Source organism: Spermophilus citellus (genome assembly GCF_964194105.1).
Source record: "Spermophilus citellus genome assembly, chromosome: 4".
Classification (NCBI taxonomy): domain Eukaryota; kingdom Metazoa; phylum Chordata; class Mammalia; order Rodentia; family Sciuridae; genus Spermophilus; species Spermophilus citellus.
The window spans coordinates 140,203,979-140,225,638 of NC_138185.1; the positions used below are offsets into that span (position 1 = coordinate 140,203,979).

Below are 21,660 nucleotides of genomic sequence, written 5' to 3' on the forward strand. Positions count from 1 at the left end.
GTGATTGTAAACAGTGTCAGTGATTATGTACTCCTCCTTAAAAATTTGTTTGAGAGCCTCTGAACTAAATTGTACCCTGGGTGCTCACCCTCGGGATGCACTGGGTGCTGCCCTTGAGTTGGCCCCCTCTGCCCTGCCATCACCCTATGAGTTATTTCATCTCCTCCTGTACTTCCAAACTTTGCCTCTTCAGGGGCACCTGCCCATTAACTGAGCCACACATTCAAGTGTCCTTAACCTAAAAAACTAAACTCTTAACCTTGCCACCCCTTCATTCTATTGTTAGAAATTTGATGCAGAAATGTCTTAAAGCAGTCTGCATTATCTTCAATCTGTCTACTCCTACGCACTCTGTAAGTCAACCATGGCGCCTACCCCAGGACTCATACTTTTCTCTGATGTCACCAGTGCAGTGACCTCCCAATTGCTAAGCCCAGGGGCCTTTTTCCCATCCTTGTTTACACTGACCTTCCAGAAGTAGTAGGCATCACCAATGCCTGCAACCCTCAGCTCTCTTCAGCTCTCCCCCAGGGCTCCTGGACAGGACCTTCCTGGGTCTCTGTCTTTAGGCTCCAGCATCTCATCTGGCCTCTTCTCTTCTCTGAGCACCACTTTAATCCCAGGATAGCATCCCAGTGTTCCATTCTCTTGACTGCCTTTCCATGGGCAGTTTCTCCCCAGGATGTCCACCATGGTGGTTCTGTGCTGATGGTGACTTCTTCCAATTTATGTTTCTGTAAACTAAGCCATTTTCTGAAGGTCTGGACTAGTTTTCCGTGCCCACACTTCAATCTTAACATATCCAAACACCTTAATATGTTCATTTGCTCACCACTACCACCCCCAACTACCCACAGTCTTATTATATTCCACACTGGCACCAGTATCTTCATTTTCAGTTTCAGGTGGTGGTGTCATTATCCATCCAGTCGCCAAAACCAGAAACATCAGGAGCAGTCCTGACTCCTCCCTTCTTTTCACCTCCTACAGAATCTGCCACCCAGTCCCAGGGTTTCTGCTTCAGAAATGACCTGTTTCTGCTCTCGTCCCTTCATTTCTATACCACCATCCCTGTCCAGGTCCCCACTGTCACAATCCCAGACCTCTGCCCCCTACTGGTCTTCTCATTTATATGGTTCTCCCGTCTGGTTATTATCCACACCTGGATATTAACTCACATCCTAAAAACAAATTGGGCAGGCTGTTGCTTTGGAGCCTCTGCCAACTACTAGGGTTCATGTCTGACTCCTCAACTTGCCTGCAAAATGCCTCCACAGTGTGAGCCTGCCCCCACTCCCTGCTGCATCTTGCCTCTGACACCATCCACCCTCCCTGTTGCATCCTACAGCTCTCCCAGGAGCCCCTTTCCCTCTACCCTGGATTCCTCAATGCTCCAGATTTAAGGGGCCTCTGAGATGCCTGGGCCTGGAAACCTGTTTTTCCCTCTGCCTAGCTAAATGTTTTCCTTTCAAGACCCTCTCTGTAGAGCCTTTCCTTGACTTTTCCAGCCCTTCTCTTCTTTTAAAAATACTTGTGGTGGTTGAAGATAGTCTTCTTGATTGAAAATCTATTTAACTGCTTTGACTTTAGTTTTGTATTGCTTCAGTCAAAGTGTCTCCCTCTAGCCTGGAGGTAATCTGCCTAGAAGCTTTTCAGCTTCTCATCTGTGACTGCAGAAAGTGTGAAGTGTTTTTATTCTGTGAACTAACTAAAGATATCTACCTGATCTTCTGTCTCTAAGCTTTGCATGTAATACTGTGCGCTCTAGCTAATGACTGTGTCAAGTAACCGAGTCTAGCTGCTGAGGCTTGAATGTTGTTACTAATATGAAAGGTTGCAAGGGTACTACAAAATTAATTAAATCACAGATTACTTTAAGAGCAATGTAAGTATGTTTTAAAGCACATACACTTACCTATTTGCAAATCATCCCTACACTAGATTGCCCCCCAAGGGCAGGGACAAAGGCTTACTCCACCTTTGTTTCTCTGAGCCTAGTTGCCGTCTCATGATAGGGTGCAATCAATGTTGCACCATATGGACACAAAGCACTGGGATAACTTTTCTCTTTATACCCAAACTTTTTAGATATCTAGGCTTTGCTTAGCTTATAAAGTAAGCTAGGGTGGAAGACAGGATTCTAGGACAGGCAGTATGAAAGAAGACTCTGTAATGGAAAGGTTAAACACTGACAGCAAAATGATGTTTTCCTTCGCTCTTGGTTTCCTTGTTCTTTCACCTGGAAATAAGAGAATTTTTAGTTAAATAAACTCAGATGGTTCCCTCTTTTTCATTGTGTGTGTGTGTGTGTGTGTGTGTGTGTGTGTGAGAGAGAGAGAGAGAGAGAGAGAGAGAGAGATTGATTTTAAAACATGCATTGAATAGTTTAGATGCCTAAAAAATAAGGTCAGCACGTGCTGGTGCTTTCTGGCCATAGTAGGAGCTGTGAAAAGAAGAAAGGGGGGCCAGAGTCTGAGGCTTCCAGCAAACCCTGCAATTCATGCCAGAGTAGCAGAGCCTCAGCCTCTTACTAAGTTTGTTTCATCTCCTAGAGTTGGAAAGAGGGAGCTCTGCCTGGCCTGCAGGGACTGCCTCTATCACGGTTTCTGGGCTCTGAAGACCTCAGGCAGCTTCCAGCCTTCCAGACAACATTCAGAGTGGCTCCAGGCTAGGCATTAGATAGACAGACTGGATTTGTACAATGACACAGAACCACATGCAGACTACATTTGCTGTCAGTAGACATGAAGGGAGGATAAGGAACAACCAGGAGGAAGGCAAATACCACCATATTGATTTCATATATCTGTTATTTTAATAGAGAAGCATGTCTTTTGTCCCTTCCCCTTTAACAAAGAAAGAAAATAATTCAACTAGCCGAATATTACAAATATAGACTCTTAAGAGGTATTTATCTAAAATGTGCTTTGTGCTTAAATCCCAGCTTCAAAGCAATTAATTTGGCATAAAGAAATATAAAACCATCTCATTCTCACTTCTGCCTTTCACGCCTGCAGAAAGGTGGGCACCAGAACCTCTTATTCCATAAAGTTTGCCAGTTGCTTGTACTTTTGTTTTAATTACCTTTGTTGATGTAGGGGGGTTGTGTGGTTTTTGTTTTGTTTTCTAATCTCAAGGACATATTTTAATAGGCAGTAAGTCTATTAAAATTCAATTTTTAAAATTATAAGTCACTTTATTAAAGTTATAAATTTCATAACCATAGTCCTTTAGGTTTTCAAGTTGAGCTTGCATATCTTATTTTTGTATAAGTCTAGTACGTGTCAGCAAGCAGTTGAAAAATGTTTGGTTAATTTGAATAATGTTAATTGAATACTTTAAGTGGTCTTAAACTACAGGTACTCATTTTACATTTTATATTATTTTTAAGTGCTTCAGATATCTCCCTGAATTCTAAGTAATTATTTACAACTCTAATAAATTAAAGTTATAAACAGTAAAGCTAGCATTATCTACATGTTTCAAAACTATGCATAAAATTATTTAAGTTCCAATTTAAAACCACAAATGTGAAGCACTTAAAGCATTCCTAATGGAAATTTCAAGGCTATCATTCTAATATGCTCTAAAACATATAAAGTTTCAAAATGCACAAATGCCTTCCTAATAAACATTAGCACTATGGTTTTGACTATCCTTGGCTTTTCTGTATTTAACTCTAAATATGGTTTTGACTATCCTTGGCTTTTGATCTTTCCTGGCTGCTCACTGCACTCCTCTCCTGAGCTCAGCTGGAAGCCACTCAATCTTAGATTGCAGTGATTATGTTTTTGCTTTTTTGGTACTGGCAACTGAACCCAGGGGCATTTTACCATGAAGCTACATCTCCAGTACTTTGTATTTTTTGAGTTAGGGCCTCAAAGTTGCTGAGTGTAGCCTCGAACTTGCCATCCTCCCGTCTCAGCTTCTGAAATTGCTTGGATTACAGGCGTGCACCACCATGTCCAGGCTTGTGAAATACACAGCCCACATAATCTAATTCCTAAATCCATTGATGGAGGGAAGATGGCAGAACCTCCTGCCTCAGGATCCTCACTGGATTGAAGTTCTCATTTCTTTGACTCTTAAATGAGTACACTTTCCATGTATCTATCTCTACAGATAAGCAAACTTGATGAGATTTTTCTGTTCTTTCATATTTTGGAATCTTCAGAATGGCAACACTCTTTAAGGTGATCTCCAGTTGTATATTTGATTATGCCCATAGCTTTGTCTGATTGGACATCACAGTTTACTGGGTCAGTCTAGTGGCATCCTCTAGGTTTATTTATTATAATTTTCACAGTATTGTTCTTAATTATCACGAAAATATATTTGAACATATGTCTTCCTTTCCTAATTCACTATACAATTTTTTTCACTGCATGAATCTGTTACATTTTAAAAGATAAAAGGCTCATTTTAGCTTGTTGATGCAGTTGGACTCCTCTTGGGCACAGGGAAGAGGTCATGTGCCCCTTATTTCAGGCAGTTGTTTTAGTAAATACTTTCAAAGATGGAGGTTATTTGGTTTCTGTGACAGAGGCTTCCATTTCCCTTAACCACAGCCCTACCTATAAGGAAGCCTTGGCAAAGAACTCACCAGGGCTTTGCCTGAAGATCTGCTATTTTGTAAGGTAATGTTTCTGCACTTGCATGGAGACTCTGTGGAGGGGAGCTGAAGTGAAAGGCTGCAGTTCTTCTGGTCCTCCTTGCCCTTCCCCTCCCCACCATCCATAAAGCCCCTTGGACAGACCAAAAAGACCAAGGCTTGCTACTAGAACTGCCTCTAGAGGACACAGTGAATTTCTTCTGGTATACCTGAACTTAAACTTCATATCATTTTTTTTTCAATTTTACAGTATTTTGGCATCAAGTGGCTTAAGGAAATACACAGAGATAAGGATCTCTTGTTTTTATTTCTACTTATAAAAAGTAATACTGAACAACATTTTAAAAATTTAGAAAATAATAGTCATCACATCCAACTATCTATTTTGGTATATTTCCTTTTTTTTCTACACAGATTTTTAAAATGTGGTTTGAGATAAAAAAATACATAAAGTTTTATATTCTATAGTTTTCACTTAGCTTTCTATTGTCAGTATATTCTATAGTCATTAAAGACTTCTTAAAAACACTGTTTTTTCATAACCATATAACATTCTAATATGTTATAAAGTATATTTTACAGATACATTGTTCCATTTTTGGACATTTGGTTTATCTGCAGTTCTTCACTTTGTGATTAACTGATGCACATAATGATGCATGATTATGTCCTAGCTACTTTACCTGTCTTGTCAGAGCATTCTGTGTATGGAGACACTGAAGACTTTGGCTGGATGGTTTAGGTCCCTCCTTGTCCCCACCCATCTACTTCACTGTAGGACGGATCAGCCTCTGTCTTTTTCTGAATCCTCCTTGTGATCAAAAATTCCTTTGGGAGCCCACCCAATTATGAGTCCTTGGCTTCAGTGTTGGATTGTGGTTTTTAACTCCCTCCCCATAGGTACTGGATAACAGAATTCTGGATCATGTTTAAAATGGATGCCAGCTTGACAAACACCATGGAGGAGTTTCAGGAACTGGTAAAAGCCAATGGTGAGGAGCTACATTGCCGCCTAATTGACACAACTCAAATGTGAGTGTCAAGGTTTTCGTGATTTTTTTTTTTTAACCATCTTCCTCCTATGACTCAGACTGCTTTTCTAGGCTTCTGTCCCTGTGATGATGGCTGCTCCCCTTCCCTGCTGAGCGCTCTGATCTCAGAGAAGTGGGTTCATATTGCCTCACCATGAACGCTGGTACAATGGAATATTACTCAGCCATAAAGGAACATGAAATATAGCATTTGCCAGTAAATGGAGGGAACTGGAGAGTATGTGCTAAGTAAAATAAGCCAGTCTCACAAAACCCAAAGGCCAAATGTTCTCTCTGATATGCAAATACTAACACAACATAAAGGGGTGGGGTGGGTTAGGGAACAATAGAAGTACTCTGAATTAGACAAAGGGGAATGAAGGGAAGGGAGGGGAGATGGGAATAGGAAAGACAGTAAAATGAATCAGACATAACTATCCTATGTTCATATATGAATACGTGACTAGTGTAACTCCATATCATGTACAACTACAAGAATGGAAAGTTACATTCCACGTATGTATGATATATCAAAATACATTCTACTGACACGTATAACTAAAAAGAATAAAAAAGAGTACAATGGACATTTAATAGGAAAGCAGACAGAACCCATGATTGAGCCATAGGTAATTAATATCCAAGAGTGGGACAAAAATAAATCCCAGTCAAAAAGAAATCAGGTAGCAAGACCTCAACTAAAATGTATCCACCTCCTGAGAAACTGAAAGTACAACACTGGATTCATGCTTCTTTATTATGGGGAAAGAACTGCTTAGAAACGTAATCAACAGAGGGTTTATAACATCTACGGATGTCTGTGAAAATCATTTAAACTTCTAGAGCTGGGAAGGGATCTCAGGAATATTTTTATTATTTCTTAGATTGGCTGAATCAGGAAAATGAATGTCCTTCCTAGTTTGAGGGAGGAGTGCACACACATTGTATGCTAAAATTTTCACAGCATAGCCATGTTATTTTGCAATAGCACAAATCCCTAAGATTTATAATTCTAGCAATGAAAAAACATTCTAGCTATCAACTCATCTAAAGTCCTGGTTTTCTGACTGGGAAACTGACCAGTCTGTGGTCACACAGCTAGGTAAGCTTGTGTCAGAGCCAAAACTGGACTGGGAGGCCTGTTCCCAATGCACGATGCTCTGCCTACATAGAAGTGACTTCAAAATCACATCCCAGAGCCCCACACAAGGCTGTTCATCAGTTTGGATTCTGTGTACTTCTTTGCTTAGAATTATATATCTTGAAAGGTTAAAGAGAGTTTTCAAAGTAAAAATTTGTTTTTCATTTTGAAGATGGAGAATTTAGAGACAGAACAGTTGTCAAACTTAGGTCTCCTGTCCTAATATTTCCTAGCTGACTTTCCTGTAACAATATTTTCCACAGAATTATAATCTGTGGGGTATTATCTGACCAGATGTACTTCAGAAATAACCTGTTAAATTTCGCTTTTACAGTGCATTTTAGAGTCTGTAGTATACTCACCGATCAAGATGGCTACAGAATCTGTTGCATTTCCTAAGCTCATTTGATCACAGAACTCTTGTATCAGAGGCAAGGTATCTAGGGATACCAATTTGGTATTTGCTTTCCTATTAAATGTCCATTGTACTCTTTTTTATTCTTTTTAGTTATACGTGTCAGTAGAATGTATTTTGATATATTATACATACGTGGAATGTAACTTTCCATTCTTGTAGTTGTACATGATATGGAGTTACACTAGTCACTCTGCTTCCGTCTTGTTGGGGGAAATTGAAACCCCATAAAAGACACAGGGGTTTCTTATGAGGAACTAGAGGAGTAGGGGCACTCTAGGGTCAGCTAGGTTTCCTTGGTCATTTCAGTGGCTGGGGACAGTGGAGGAAAATGACTCAAATCTGCCCTGGGCGATCACTTGTTCTACACACAATTCCTTCCAGCATGATGTCTTCTCTCTCTGGTTCTCTGAGCTCTTCTGGCATGAGAACTGTCCCACTGCCTTCAGATTTCCACTCTCCTGTCTCTCTCATGAGAATTCAGGAACAAAAGCATTGGGAGAGCAGGCATAATACACAAGGGAGCCTGGACCAAAGGCAAGGAAACTGTGACCAGTGCCTGAAACTCTCCTTCCACTGCCTCAGAGTAAACTCATTTACCCTGTTCTCCAAGATATATTCAAAAGGCTACTTGAAAACCAGCAAGGCTTTCTGGTTGCTACCACAGGAAAAAAAAAAAAAAAAAAAAAACCTGATCTGGGGAAATTCTGTTAATGCATTGTTTTAGCCAAGCAAAGCTCTTGGTGCTTTGCATATCCTTGTGGACGAAACCAGTGGATATACTTGCAAAAAGTAATTGGAATTTATTCTTTCTCCTTGTCTTCTCCCTCTCAAAATTACCCACAAAAGCAACGCCCGTGACTGGTCCAGGAAACTTACCCAAAGGATAAAATCAAATACCAGCAAGAAACGGAAAGTCTCCCTGCTCTTTGACCATCTGGAACCAGAAGAGCTATCTGAGCACCTCACCTACCTTGAGTTCAAGTCCTTTCGAAGGATATCAGTATGTACCCAAGGGGCAGGAGAAAACCTATTCTTGGAAATTTCTAAAAATAAGCAGAGAAATTGAGCAAACAGTCTGTCTAACTAACACTAGGGGCCCCAGCAGTGCTGGTAGGCTTTCCCAGTAAACCATCATACAGTCTGGAAAATCAGTACATCTGAGTTCCCCTGGTTTGCTTCTGCTGTGCTTCCATCTCACATCCTCCATACCCACTTCACCCCACCCCAACACTCGCTCCAGTAATGCACTTTGGGCACGCAGGGATCTTGCACACGTGCATATGCGAGAATATATGCACACACACCCTCCCCTCCCCCTGCAATGATCATTAGGCTTCCAGAACTTCTTTTATATCTTCCTAAAAAAATAAAACTGGGATATGTCTCCCTAGAAGTTTAAATTCATTCAAGGGTAGGCTTTGAATGATTCTGGGAAATCCTAAAGTAGAAAAGATACTCCTAGCCTAACTCAAATATCCCTAAACCCCTAGAGTGGTGCTGACATGGCCCAGCAGTCATACTCTAGAGATAAACTGTGCTGACCTTATCATTGCTACTGGGGCAACTAAGCAGAGCCAAAAGAAGTGGTGCTGGAGAGAGATTTCAGTATACTGCCAGGAACAGGGAGAGCACACACATGCATCCTCATGTGTCATACCAGAGCACATTGTTTCCATATAAGAGAAATTGTCAACATTTCAGGTGCCAACAGACCCTCATTGGCCAATACACCTTCCTAAGAACAGACACCATTACTCCACTCAGGCTCCACTCCTGCCAGCAGGTACAGTTTTCAGCTTTGCTCTAAAACTAGGGAGTACTAAGATGCCCAGTGTATTCTAGAATGACCTGTGCTCCCCAGATGAGAGAGGAGGCCTAGAGGCCTGATTTGAGCAAAGTCAGTACAGCTTAACAGAGTCAAGAGCCAGGGCTGGGACTACATCTCCTAGTCACTCAGCACCAATTTATTGAACCTAGTTGCATCTGGAAAGAGACATGCCAACCAGGTTACAAAGGTTATTTCATTCTTTCCCATTATATTGACAAGACTTCTGTTGTCATCATAGCTGTTTGGCCAGCCAGCCAGGAACCCTCCATTCTACTTAGAAATAAGTCTTCAAGTATTAACCTGTTCTTGGAGTCCCAGTCCCCTCACCTGCACCCCAGACACTGAGCCCCATTGTAAAGCTTCACTTGGGGAGTTTCCATTTGGCAACGCCTCCCCTATCACGGGGCAGGACACCAGGCACAGCTGAGAGCCACTGAAAAGGGTTATTTATCACACTGGAAATCTGAGCTCTGCTGGGGAGAAACTGGCAGGGCTGTTCAGTCAGGCCTGCAGGACATCTGTTTGATGCCAGTGTTCAGATCATTGCAGGCAGAAGTGAAAAATCAGTTCAGAACAAGCAATCCTAGCCCATCTCCCTGGGGGTTGAATAAGTATTCTATTTTGGACTGAAAACAAAAGTTTGAACCTTCATTTCTTTTTGAGTGGTTTGATTTGCTTTATAGAAGACTATTTCAGGGAATTTTTTTGTTTTCCCCACGTAGTCCTAAAGAGTTTTCCCACTTTTCTTTCCAACTGAGATTGAAGGGAAATTTATCTCTGCTGTGAACCTTGTTTGTTGCAATTCTTTAGCAGGGATGAGCCTATGGGGCTAATTCTTAAAAACAGCAGCAACACTTGAATCAAAATGTGAAATATGATATGTCAAGAACTATATAATGTTTTGAACAACCAACAAAAAAAAAAAAAAAAAAAAAAAAACAACCAGGGGATGCAATGGTGTCTCTACAGTGGGAAGCTATTCATTGGAATGAATCATGGTAACTTTAACTTGTTTCAGACAAGTGTGTTTTTTATCCGCAGCCCAACACTTTTGGTTTCTGTGTCTCTCTTATGTCACCTTAAAGGAGTAGTTTTGGTCCTATTCAGATTTCTCTACCCATCAGCAATCACCACACAGTAAAATGGTTACCTTGTTAATTTACAGCTCTTTTATTTAGGTTACATAATCTCATTGGTATTATAACCTCATTGCTTCTCATTGGTGTTATTTACTACTCTTAAGGCAAGACTAAGGCATACTGCCGTAACACCCCCCAATACATGCACACACATGCAATCTCAATGGTTAACAACGCAAAAATTCATTTTTCACTCTAAGTAACATGGGACATGTCTAACACGGGTCAGCAGGGGCTGATCATTGACTCAGGACCCAGATAATAGCAGCTTCAACTTCTCAGGAATTGCCACTATCTCTGTGGCAAACGAATGGCAATGTGGTAAATCATTCATCAGCTCTTAGATCTTTTCCTCAAATCCTGTGGTTATGCCACGTGGCCACACTTGCTTTCACTGGGAAGAGTTCAGACTGGGCATAGCACCAAAGACTCCCATCGGAGTGTTGGAAGAAAACAGACCATTCCTCCCTCTTGGCTACACTGTGTGAGCAGAAAGACTCTTATGACAGGGACATAATGGCTACAGGCATCACATACCAGATCTTCCAGGACATTTCCAGTTTCACATATGCTGTTTTGTTGTAAACCACAGAAAATGCCATTGTCTTGTTTGGGAAACTATGGTCACTGAATATATAGTTAACCACGTCTCATGTACCCCTTTCCTTTGGCCTCTGTTCAAGTTAGTAGAAGAAAATCCAAACAGGCTTGTTTTAGCATGAGATAATAATTATCCTATTAGCACCACTTTGCATGTATATAGCAATTCAAAAAGTTAGAAGTGCTTTCATATATTATCTTGTTTGATTGAGATAACTTTATGTCCTAAATAGGGGAGATTTTATTATCACATTTTTAAGAAAAGAAAATAGTTGGGAAAGATTTGTTTTTGTGAAGGGAATTATCTTTTTCAAATTTAGCAGCAGAGCCAGAACTAATGGTGAAATAGTTCTACAGTGTTTTTAGAATCTAGAGGAGACACAAACAATATCCACTCAGAAACAACAGTTAGATTAATAAGGGTGTGTACTTATCCACTGATGCCTAATTAATTTTCATGTAGAGGGGCCATGATGTGACTTCCCTCCCATCATTCCTTTTGGCCTCATGGCAGAGATGTAGGAGGGGAGGATACAAGTTTGTCTGTCCCATAGCATATCCCAGCTACTACTGAGCAGAGCTGACTTGTCCCTCAGATTTCCCAGAATACCAGTGCACAGTCCTGATGGTTGTTTTTTCCTCCCCAGTTCTCTGATTATCAAAATTACCTTGTAAATAGCTGTGTGAAGGAGAACCCCACCATGGAGCGATCCATTGCCCTGTGCAATGGCATCTCCCAGTGGGTACAACTGATGGTTCTCAGCCGCCCCACCCCGCAGCTCCGGGCAGAAGTTTTCATCAAGTTCATCCATGTGGCTCAGGTGAGTGGGTTAAGATTTTTGCCTGGTCTCTGAGTTAAATCATCCATTCCCTTTCCTTCCAGCCTACTCTATTGGTTTGAGCTGATCTTCCTGAACCATATAGGCCTTATGTGCTTCAACTGTCCCCTAATTTAGGTGTGATTTTTAAATTTTCTCACCCAAGGACAATGTGGAGGGCCATACAGGCCATCTCAGGATCCGGATTCACATGTAGATCTTTTAACATTTTTCAGAAGATGCTTACTTTTTTTTTTTTTTTTTTTTTTTTTTTTTTTTTTTTTTTTTTTTGCAAATCTGGCCCACATGGAAAAGTCAAGGAAGTTCTGTTTTGCTGGAGCCAAACCAGCCTGGGTTTTCTTAGGTCTTGGAGCTCATGCTGCATTAGTTGGATTTAATGTCTAAGGGGTAGAAATTCCAGTTTCTGTATCCCTTCTTATGTCTTCAGGCATTGAACATTGCCTAAAGACAAACTCCTTATGCTCAAGAATAAAACAAACTGATAAATCTGGGGTAAACGAATAAAACATTATACTTAATGATATTTTTCCAACTCTGGATGATACACACTAGTGTTGCTCAAAGTTTGGTACCTGGACCACCTACTCTGATATTCATTAAAGGTAGATATCTCTAGGCCCATCCCAGATCCAGGGAATCAGAATGTCTGGTTTGGGTTTAACAGTTTTTGAGTTCAACAAATGCTCAGGGTGATTCTTGGACACCACTGATTTAGATGGTGGTCACAGATCAGCTACAGCAAAGAGAGGAAGATGTGACACCTTGTAATTTAGAATCCATTCATCTGGAATTCAGCTGAAAGGGAGAGAGAAACAGAAAAGTGCAATTCTTGATTACTAGTCTTTGATGGGTATAAGGAAGACTCGTGGTAGAGACAAGAGTCAGCCTCTAAACTCCCCTTATAACTCACATGTACAATGACTCTGCTGTCTTGTCTCTTGTGTCACAGAAACTCCACCAGCTACAGAACTTCAATACACTGATGGCTGTAATAGGGGGGCTATGTCACAGCTCAATCTCCAGGCTCAAGGAGACCAGTTCGCATGTCCCACATGAAATCAATAAGGTCAGTGCTACTATCTTCTCTCCGGCCCTTAGGAGCATTCCCAGCACCAGAACCATTTTCTCCTTAAGGTTCAGATCAGCATTTCCAAACCACACCACACCTCATCAACCAGGGAAAGGACCAGGGAGGCAAACCCTAAGGAAATCCATAGGATTGGAAAGCTATATATTTGAGAGTATTTATGATTCTGTCTGATCATAAGACAGTGTCACTGCACACCTTCCTGCTGGGCCAGTTGAAATGATATATGTCTTTCCCAAGTTCATAGGCAACTGAATATTCAGTCACCATCTTTACTGCTGATTCCCTTGACCCAGCTCCTTGCTCCAAAATGTTTTCCCAAAAGGAGTAAGGTTCAGTTAACCAAAGTTCAGTTTGCAAGTCAAGTGTATAGTGACATGTTAAAACCCAAGCTACCCAGAACACTTGGAGAATGACTTTCTGAATACTCAAATTTTCTCACAGTTGGAGATGAGCTCTGTCTTGAGATAAAGCTCCATAGAGGGCTTCATAAGGAAAGTAACATGCAAGAAGCTACTGTAACTCCACAGTTAAAACACATGTGTCCCCCCTGCCAGCCACAAAGGCAGCACTTTCTGACATCACATTTCAAATGTTAAGAACTACAGTGTCCCTGGCTCAGGACTAAAGGGATACTTGTTATTTATTGTATGTACCTCTGTAAAATAAATAAAAATCTTCAGATTTTATTTTTGTGTGTCTGTGTATACTGGGCATTGAACGCAGGTGCCAACCACTGAGCCACATCCCCAGCTCTATTTTGTATTTTATTTAGAGGCAGGATCTCACTGAGTTGTTTAGCACCTCACTTTTGCTGAGGCCGGCTTTGAACTTGTGATCCTCCTGCCTCAGCCTCGTGAGCCACTGGGATTACAGGTGTGTGTCACTGTTCCTGGCTGCCTCTTCAATTTTTATGTCAGGTGTTTATATTATTAATTTTTGAAAAGAAATAATTTGAATACAAAAATAATTAAACTCTACTTAAATTCTTTAAGTTATGTAGTAAAATCAAGTAAAGTGTGTAGTGTATTCTGTGACACTTGATATAGCCAGTGTTAGTTTGGAAGCCACTATCTCTACCTTTTATGGATAGAGTGAAACCATGGCAGGGAATGAGAATAAGCAAGACAGCCATTACAGACAACATACCATATTCAGCGAGTACCTGTGACTGGTCTGTTCTACTTTGTAGGTTCTGGGTGAGATGACTGAGCTGCTGTCCTCCTGCAGAAATTATGACAACTACAGGCGAGCTTATGGGGAGTGCACCCACTTCAAGATCCCCATACTGGGGGTGCATCTCAAGGATCTCATTTCCCTGTATGAAGCTATGCCCGACTATCTGGAAGATGGGAAGGTGAACGTCCACAAGCTGCTGGCTCTGTACAATCACATCAATGAATTGGTCCAGCTGCAGGAGGTAGCCCCACCATTGGAAGCCAACAAGGACTTGGTGCACCTGCTCACGGTGAGGTTGACTCTTGAGAACAATTTTTGTATGCCAAGCTTCATTCGGTACACCTCGCCAAATATGAGCAGTTAAGCCTCATAAAAACTCTATGAAATAGAACTACTATTTCCACTTTATGAATTGGGGTACTAGGGCATAGACATAACCTGCCAAGAGACCACACATTATTCAGTACCAGAGCCTTGATGTAGACCCAGATGGGGAGATCCTTCCTCTTGAGCAGTGTGCCTTTTGGACTGCTAGGAGTGTTTCCTTACTCCCATGAAAGCAGTCTTAATCTCTTTAGGAGCAGCACAGGGCAAATCAGGATATGGCATTGGAAACAAGGGGAAACTGTGTGCTATCTAAAAACGGGGAGACAGTGAGTATAACACGCAGGGTTGTTCTTTGAGTCCAGCTACTACTGGCTTAGAACCCTGCTCCTGGAGATGTCCAAGCCAAAGGGTAGGTAAACTCTTGTCAGTGGTGTGGAAACCAGGATTTGCATTTTGGGTGTGAGGTAAAAACAGCTGAACTTCCTTCCTTCCAGACCTGCAATTTTGTGGTTCACTGATTGGGCGACTGTGGGCCCATACTGTCCAAGTCTGTTTCCTCTGTGAATTCAGAGGGGTTAGTCTCCAAGACACCTTCTAACTTCTCTCTCAGTTCTAAAATTATACAAGTTTTAACCCAATTCTTTTTGTGAAATGGAATAATGACCATAACCTCTTTCTACCTTGCAGAAACATTTCGATAGCACCCCAGGCTGAATCTTGGTGTTCTAGCCCTTTCTCTTTAGTTGCTGACCTTGGCTGATCTCTGCCTTGGACAAAATGAACAGGGGCTTAGATGGCTTATAGAGGCTTAGATGTTAAACCAAAAATATGAAATCAGAGTTAAAAAGAGGGCATCCTGGGACTTCTCCAAAATTTAAAAACAATTTAACAAGAAATAACTAATGTTTGCCCTATTGCAGTAGCAGGTGTTACACTGGCCAAATTTTGTGAATTTTTAAAACAAACTGTTACATGCCAAGAAGATTAAACAACTGGAGAAAAGGAACCAGGAAAGGAACATGAGTCTTGGGGTAAGTAGATGGCATCCTAGCAATTAACCCTGTTCTGCTTTGATCCACAGTTATCTCTGGATCTCTACTACACTGAAGATGAAATTTATGAGCTTTCCTATGCACGAGAGCCAAGGAACCACAGAGCCCCAGTGAGTTTCTCACGTTAAAACTGGTGTGTGGTGGTACTTTACCAGTTGTTCCTCAAGTTAATTTATCTTAAGAAACAGAATTTTTTTGTTTCATAAGATATTCATAAGAATGTTTCATAAGTATATTGTTTCTATGTGACAGCCTTGAGCTAGGAACAGAGAAAGCTTCTCGAAATGAGTGACACACAATTGCTGTTCATAAACAGCTTGTGATCGAGTTGAAGGGATGACTATGAACAGTAAAAACTATATACCATGAGAGCGTCTTGAGTGGTGGAATCAGTCAGTGGTTTACAAATTAGAGAAGGGAGATAGTACTATGACATCATTTTCCTATGAAAAGTGTCCCCACATAAGTTGTTTTACTATGATTTGTTAATGAGGGGGAAGATATGCATGCTAATGAGAAGCTTTACTTCTGTTTTCTGGCATGGTAGGTAGACTAGCCCCATTATTTCTGATGTCAGATTCAGACCTCACAGAAAGAGCAGTTTGCTGGGTCTTCTGACCTCTTGATGTCCAGCAGTCCTCAAAATAGAACTTAGTCCTGGAACTGCACATCTTAGGAACCTCAAAGTGAGGTTATCGGCCCTGTCTCTCCTGCAGGCATGTAAAATCATTTCAGTCTCCTTGGAAGTTTCCCAACCCCAAAATCAGTGCTCCTCAAGGGAATAGCTGTCTGCACATAAGAAATCCAGCTGATCTATTTAAAGGGGCTAGATTTCACTGCCTCTACACAGAAAAATCAAGTTCTAGCTTCCTATTGTAATGAAAAATATTCACTGGAAATATTTAGTAGGTTCTATTTTCAGGGTGTCAGAGACACTTCAGTAAAAAGGTGAATTTCTCCTGTTTTTAGAGGAGATTTTAATTTGGGCTAAGTTTCAAATATTTAGGAATGGATTCTATCTCAGCTTATTCAGGGTTCAGTTTTTGTTTTTTTCTTATGTATCTTGATGCCTTTTTACTATTTTTTTTTTTCTCATTCACCTCTCTACTAAAAAGTGACTAGAGGATAGAGCAAATTTAAATGATTCACTTTACTTTGTTGATAGCTCTGACAAGAGTTTAATGGAAAAGGAATGAAACTTGGGCACATTGGGTATTTTAAATTATCTGTAGCTGGAGATAATGTATGAGAAGTGCACTATAGGAACTGTAAAGCACAACACTGTTAATCAAGATCATTCATACAGATTTCAGTTACATGTGTACTCTATGCCACTGCACACAGCCAGGGCTTATCTATAGATGGAACTGTCAGGTAGTGGGAAAGGAAGGGGCTCTAAGTTGTAATACCACATTATGGATTTCTCTGAATATTTCATTTTAGCCACTAACACCTTCAAAGCCACCGGTAGTAGTAGACTGGGCCTCCGGAGTATCTCCCAAACCAGACCCAAAGACCATTAGCAAACACGTCCAGAGGATGGTGGATGTAAGTACCTCTGTTTCAACAGACAGAAACAAGGCATTAGTTTTGTGTGGGGGCAAGGATGAGGGGAGCACAGTGACAGAAACACAAAGGTGAGAAAGTCGAAACTCATTCCTGCAGGAGCACAAGGACCCTATTCTCATACTGTAGCTAAGGAATGGTTCAGAAGGTATAATTTGCTAGCACTTTGGTCTCATATGAGGCAGGTCTGACTCTCCTTAAAGACCTAGCAAGAAAGCATGTCTGAAAGCTGGTTGACAGGGGCAAAGAGGAATTGGGAAAGGTCTGAGTATAGTAAGGGTAACAAGAATCTGAAACTGAGCATTGTGGCCCTACTTGGTTCAATTCTCCATGCTAACTGCAGAGGAGGGGCATACTTCTGCCTGTATTACTATGGGCCATTCTTGTGTAACAAGAGAAGTCAAAGAGCACAACAATGAGGAACAGAGGATTAAAGTAGGGAGAAAGCACTTCCAACTCCACTGTTCATAGGAGCTTCTCAGAAAAGGCATAATCTGAGCTGAGTGATGGCAGAAGGGCAGGGTGGAGGGAGAACACCCCTTATGCAGTGGACTAGCAGTGCAATGGCACAGCTGATTGCTAATTGTCAAGACCACCTGGCCACCCCTAAAGGCAAAGACCTGGGAAGCAACCTGTGCATCTTTGCCACAGCTCACGGAATGGATTCTATCTCAGCTTATCCAGGGTTCAGTTTTTGTTTCCTTGTTCCTCTCATTCAGGCTGTCAAAAGGCTTGTCCCAACTACCCCAGCCCCTTTTTCACTTGGCTAAAGGGAGATTATAGGTTTCTCTATAGTAATCACCACAGACGCTCCTTTTTTTCAGTCTGTCTTCAAGAACTATGATCATGACCAGGATGGATACATTTCTCAGGAAGAGTTTGAAAAGATTGCTGCCAGTTTTCCATTTTCCTTCTGTGTGATGGACAAAGACAGGTGAGGATGTATGTACAGGAATATGTTGTTATGAGCCTGCTGATGAGAACAGGTTTATAGGTGTTTCACTAGAAGAACCTGTAAACTTGTATGTGTTGCTGCTATGATTATCTAATGAATACTGGAGCTAAAAGAGTCATCAACTGAAGGTCTCTTTGCCTTCAGTTTGGACAAAAGACCATGAAATATTCACGCTTTTAAAAATATCTCGAAATTGAAGATTCCATAAATTTGCTATCTTAGGAAGAGCCAACTACAAATAAGAAAAAGTTCAATCTTCCTTCTTGTTTCATCTTACAAATTATGGGAAAGAACTAATATTTACTCACATTTTGCATATTTACTTTTCTCAGTTATTATCTTCTATTATAATTCTTTATGAGAAACCAAATATATGGCTGTGGGTTCTAATTATATACTGTCTAAAGTCAGAAACTATAACATAAGTCATTTTTCCTCTCTAGAAATAAATTTTACATCATTTATTCTTCAAGTCTTGTAGATAGTGGTAAAGTCAGTTACCTTGTCTAGCCAAATGGCGGCTCTGGGACTGAGTAACCTGCTTTACCTACTTATTACATGCTGTCCTCATCACTATCCTTAGGATGAGGAGGGCTTGTGGAAGCAATCTTCACATAGTACACACTGTATTGCCACTGATGATAAAAGGTAAGTATCTAAGGCTATGCCTCAACTCACATACTTGCCTGTCATGTGCTGGCAGGGAAGGCCTCATCAGCAGGGATGAGATTACAGCCTACTTCATGAGGGCCAGCTCTATCTACTCTAAACTGGGCTTGGGCTTTCCTCACAACTTCCAAGAGACCACCTACCTGAAGCCCACTTTCTGCGACAACTGCGCTGGATTTGTAAGTTATTGTTAGACTGTATCAGGGTTGAACTTGATGAAGCGTACAGGACATTTAAGTGAGTAAGACAGGCATGGGCTTCACAATCCTTACAAACTTATCCCAGCTTAGTGCCCAAGCAACACAGAGAAGGACCTAGTCCTCAAGTGTATGGATTTTATATGTGTTCACCTTGTCTTTCTTTTTCCCACTTTTTCTTATTCCTGGTAAATGAGGCCTGGGATAAATGGTACAACAATGGTGGACTTTGGATATACATTTCGAAGTATCATATTCATGTGCTGTTTCAAATGCTAGAAAAAATATTAGATACCCTCCTTCCCCTGTCAAAACAAAACAAAACATAAAACCTGCCTTTAAGAGCTCACCCGAGCTCTCCCCTCCTCTGTCCCACCCTGACCCAATAAATGTCCTCTAAACCAGGTTCCTGACCCAAGACCATATCCTTGTCTGTCAGTATGGAGTTCAGAGCAGCCTGTTGCTCCTGATTCATCCATTTCAGGCCTGCAGAAGGCCTGGATCATAAAAACACTAGTCAAGCTTGGCCAACAATGCTTTTTCCTGCTTTCAGTTTAAGGTCTGAGGAACAAGAAATAAAATAGGTGTCCTTTCTATTTAAGCTAGGGAGTAGAGTGAAGGAAAATGAATGAGTGTTACCCTGTAGCCTCACACCAGATAGATGAATGACATGTATATTCTCATTTGTCTCCTAGCTCTGGGGAGTGATCAAACAAGGATATCGATGTAAAGGTAAGAGTCAGCTTTGTTGGCCACATTGTTCTCCCTAGTTTGAGGGACTCTCAACAGCAGTACTCGTCTATGAAGTCCACAACTTCTTGGTAGAGATAGAACCTCATTTTCAAATTGGCTTCCCAAGAGCACTCTGAGAGGGACTGCCATCACACTGGAGAGAGGAATACCTGGGTGACCTGTGACACAGTTTGCCTTTACAAGATCCTCTCTCTACCTTGACTGCTCTGAAAATAGGGGCAGCTGATAAGAGACTGTTTTCATACTCTCATGGAAGGATGGATTCTCAATTAAAAGGACAATCCCTTCTGGAATATGATATAAATGATTATAAAAGACTCTTGTCGGCTTTCCTTTTATCAGCAGATATCTCAGAACCTAAAGTGTCCTTCCTTGTGAGTAGGATAATTCAGGAATGGGAGAAAGTTTTATTTTTATTTTTATTTCTTTTACTGCAAGAAAGAAAAAGTTAAGACCTAGCAGCTGGGAGCTTCCAAGGGTCTCCCTAGAGTAGGCAGAGTGTGCAGGATGACTTGGATACCATCTCTTCCCTCCAAGGTATTCTGCTTTTGATTCTGAGACTCACAGATAAGGGATATGATCAGCTTGTAAGGCCCAGGGTTTATCAAGAGAGAAGAATGCTGGGTTCATGGGGAATGTTAGGTATCCTAGCTCCAGAAGATAGGATAGACATGTTTGAAAAAGAGATCACTGGATGAGTTTGGTTGTGAGACCCTGGAGGAAACAGAAAGCCTTCCTGACTAGGGTTTCTTGTCCACAGACTGTGGGATGAACTGCCACAAACAATGCAAAGACCTGGTGGTTTTCGAATGCAAGAAGCGAGCCAAGAACCCAGCACCTTCCACTGAGAATAGTACCTCTGTGGGGCCAATGCCCAACCTCTGCTCACTGGGAGCCAAAGATCTGCTCCATGGTAAGTAAGCACTGGGAATATTCATCTTGGAAAATATAGAGGAAGAGTGGAGTGTGTGGGTAAGAGAGATCACCTCATGATTGCATGTCCAAGTTTCAGTAAACCTTAACCTCTACTGCTAGGCCAGGACTGATCCCTGACACACTTTTGAGTTTCAGCTCCCTGCCTCTATCTCAGACATAAGGGTACTAGATTAATAGTGCAGGGTAGGCATAGAAATCAGGAGTTGCTAGTGTTTGCTGAGTACCTATACCAAGTGCAGACACTGATTTCTGGCCAAGATAGTGCTTCAAGTTAACAATTGTCCTACTCCACCCCCAAACCTAAAAACAGTAAGGTGAATGTGCATGTATATATAACATGATCTATAAACAGTATATTAATTTAAAAGGAATAATCAAAGAGGAGCTAATCACTCTTCTACTACTCAGAAATGTAGTGAAAACATACTATAAGAAGTGAAAACTGAAGCCATAGGTTTTCTTGATTCCATTTGCAGAAGCAGGCAAATGTGGCTGAGAATTTTATTTCTGCAGAGTAACAGAGACCACCTTTGCATAAAAGGTGAACAGAACCAGACTCACTACTTAAAACTGAGATAGGAGACAAGAAAAAAATTACAACTGTCACTTAAAGCTATCATTAATTACAGGCAAGGCCATCCACTATGAGTGGCTACCTGTGATATTCCCATTTTTTTTTTCCAGGATAGGAATCCCAAACCATTAAGACCTGGTCTTAGACTGGGGACTCAATGAGGACAGAAGGAAATAACTGTCAAAATTCTAGAAATAGAATAGTAGACACAAAAGGAAGAGAATAAGCAAAACTCTCAAGACAAATTTGCAGATTAAAATTCCAAATCATACAAGGACTAAGCAATCCTAGGACTAAGCCAAAAATTTCAACAATTGAGATATAAATGTGCTTGTGTCAAAATGCAAATAATAGAATAAGAAAATGATTTTTAAACTGTCTCTGAGATTCCCCAGGTCCAAACTGCAAAGCAGCAGAAATGTCTGCCTCTGCTAACAAAGATACTATACAAACAAGGAGCAGGTTAGAAACAACGCAGAAGGGTATGTGCCAAGAGTCAAATAGACTGCAGTGACACAAATGACAGGAGTACAGAAAAGAGAGACTATTATCCTCCATTCAAACTGCTTCCATCTTAGCATTAATAATTATTTTCTGGGATAGCACACCTTCTTATCAAATCAAAATTGCCAATAACTTTTCCTTAGCCCATCACTTCACTGTAAATTTTTTTTATGGATGAATTTTCACTTCTTGAAATTTATAGCTCTTTTGGTTTTTATAACACAGCAGTGTCTTGGAACTCTTTCTGTAATTT

General features: G+C 41.0%; 1 protein-coding gene across 3 annotated transcripts in view; it reads left to right on the plus strand.

The window, feature by feature from the left end:
- Nucleotides 1-21,660, plus strand: part of RASGRP1 (RAS guanyl releasing protein 1) — a 73,116-nt gene that overhangs the window by 37,265 nt on the left and 14,191 nt on the right. Inside the window, exons 4-15 of one of the 3 annotated variants that reach the window (XM_081289090.1) lie at nucleotides 4,569-4,637; nucleotides 5,513-5,644; nucleotides 8,049-8,202; nucleotides 11,417-11,590; nucleotides 12,558-12,674; nucleotides 13,888-14,163; nucleotides 15,283-15,363; nucleotides 16,697-16,801; nucleotides 17,644-17,753; nucleotides 18,478-18,622; nucleotides 19,336-19,372; nucleotides 20,154-20,306. In XM_081289090.1, coding sequence (XP_081145216.1) covers nucleotides 4,569-4,637; nucleotides 5,513-5,644; nucleotides 8,049-8,202; nucleotides 11,417-11,590; nucleotides 12,558-12,674; nucleotides 13,888-14,163; nucleotides 15,283-15,363; nucleotides 16,697-16,801; nucleotides 17,644-17,753; nucleotides 18,478-18,622; nucleotides 19,336-19,372; nucleotides 20,154-20,306 — 1,553 coding nt within the window. Of the gene's footprint in view, nucleotides 1-3,719; nucleotides 4,638-5,512; nucleotides 5,645-8,048; nucleotides 8,203-11,416; nucleotides 11,591-12,557; nucleotides 12,675-13,887; nucleotides 14,164-15,282; nucleotides 15,364-16,696; nucleotides 16,802-17,643; nucleotides 17,754-18,357; nucleotides 18,623-19,335; nucleotides 19,373-20,153; nucleotides 20,307-21,660 lie in introns of those variants that run through there. The other 2 variants (XM_081289089.1, XM_081289091.1) reach the window with 2 other exon arrangements.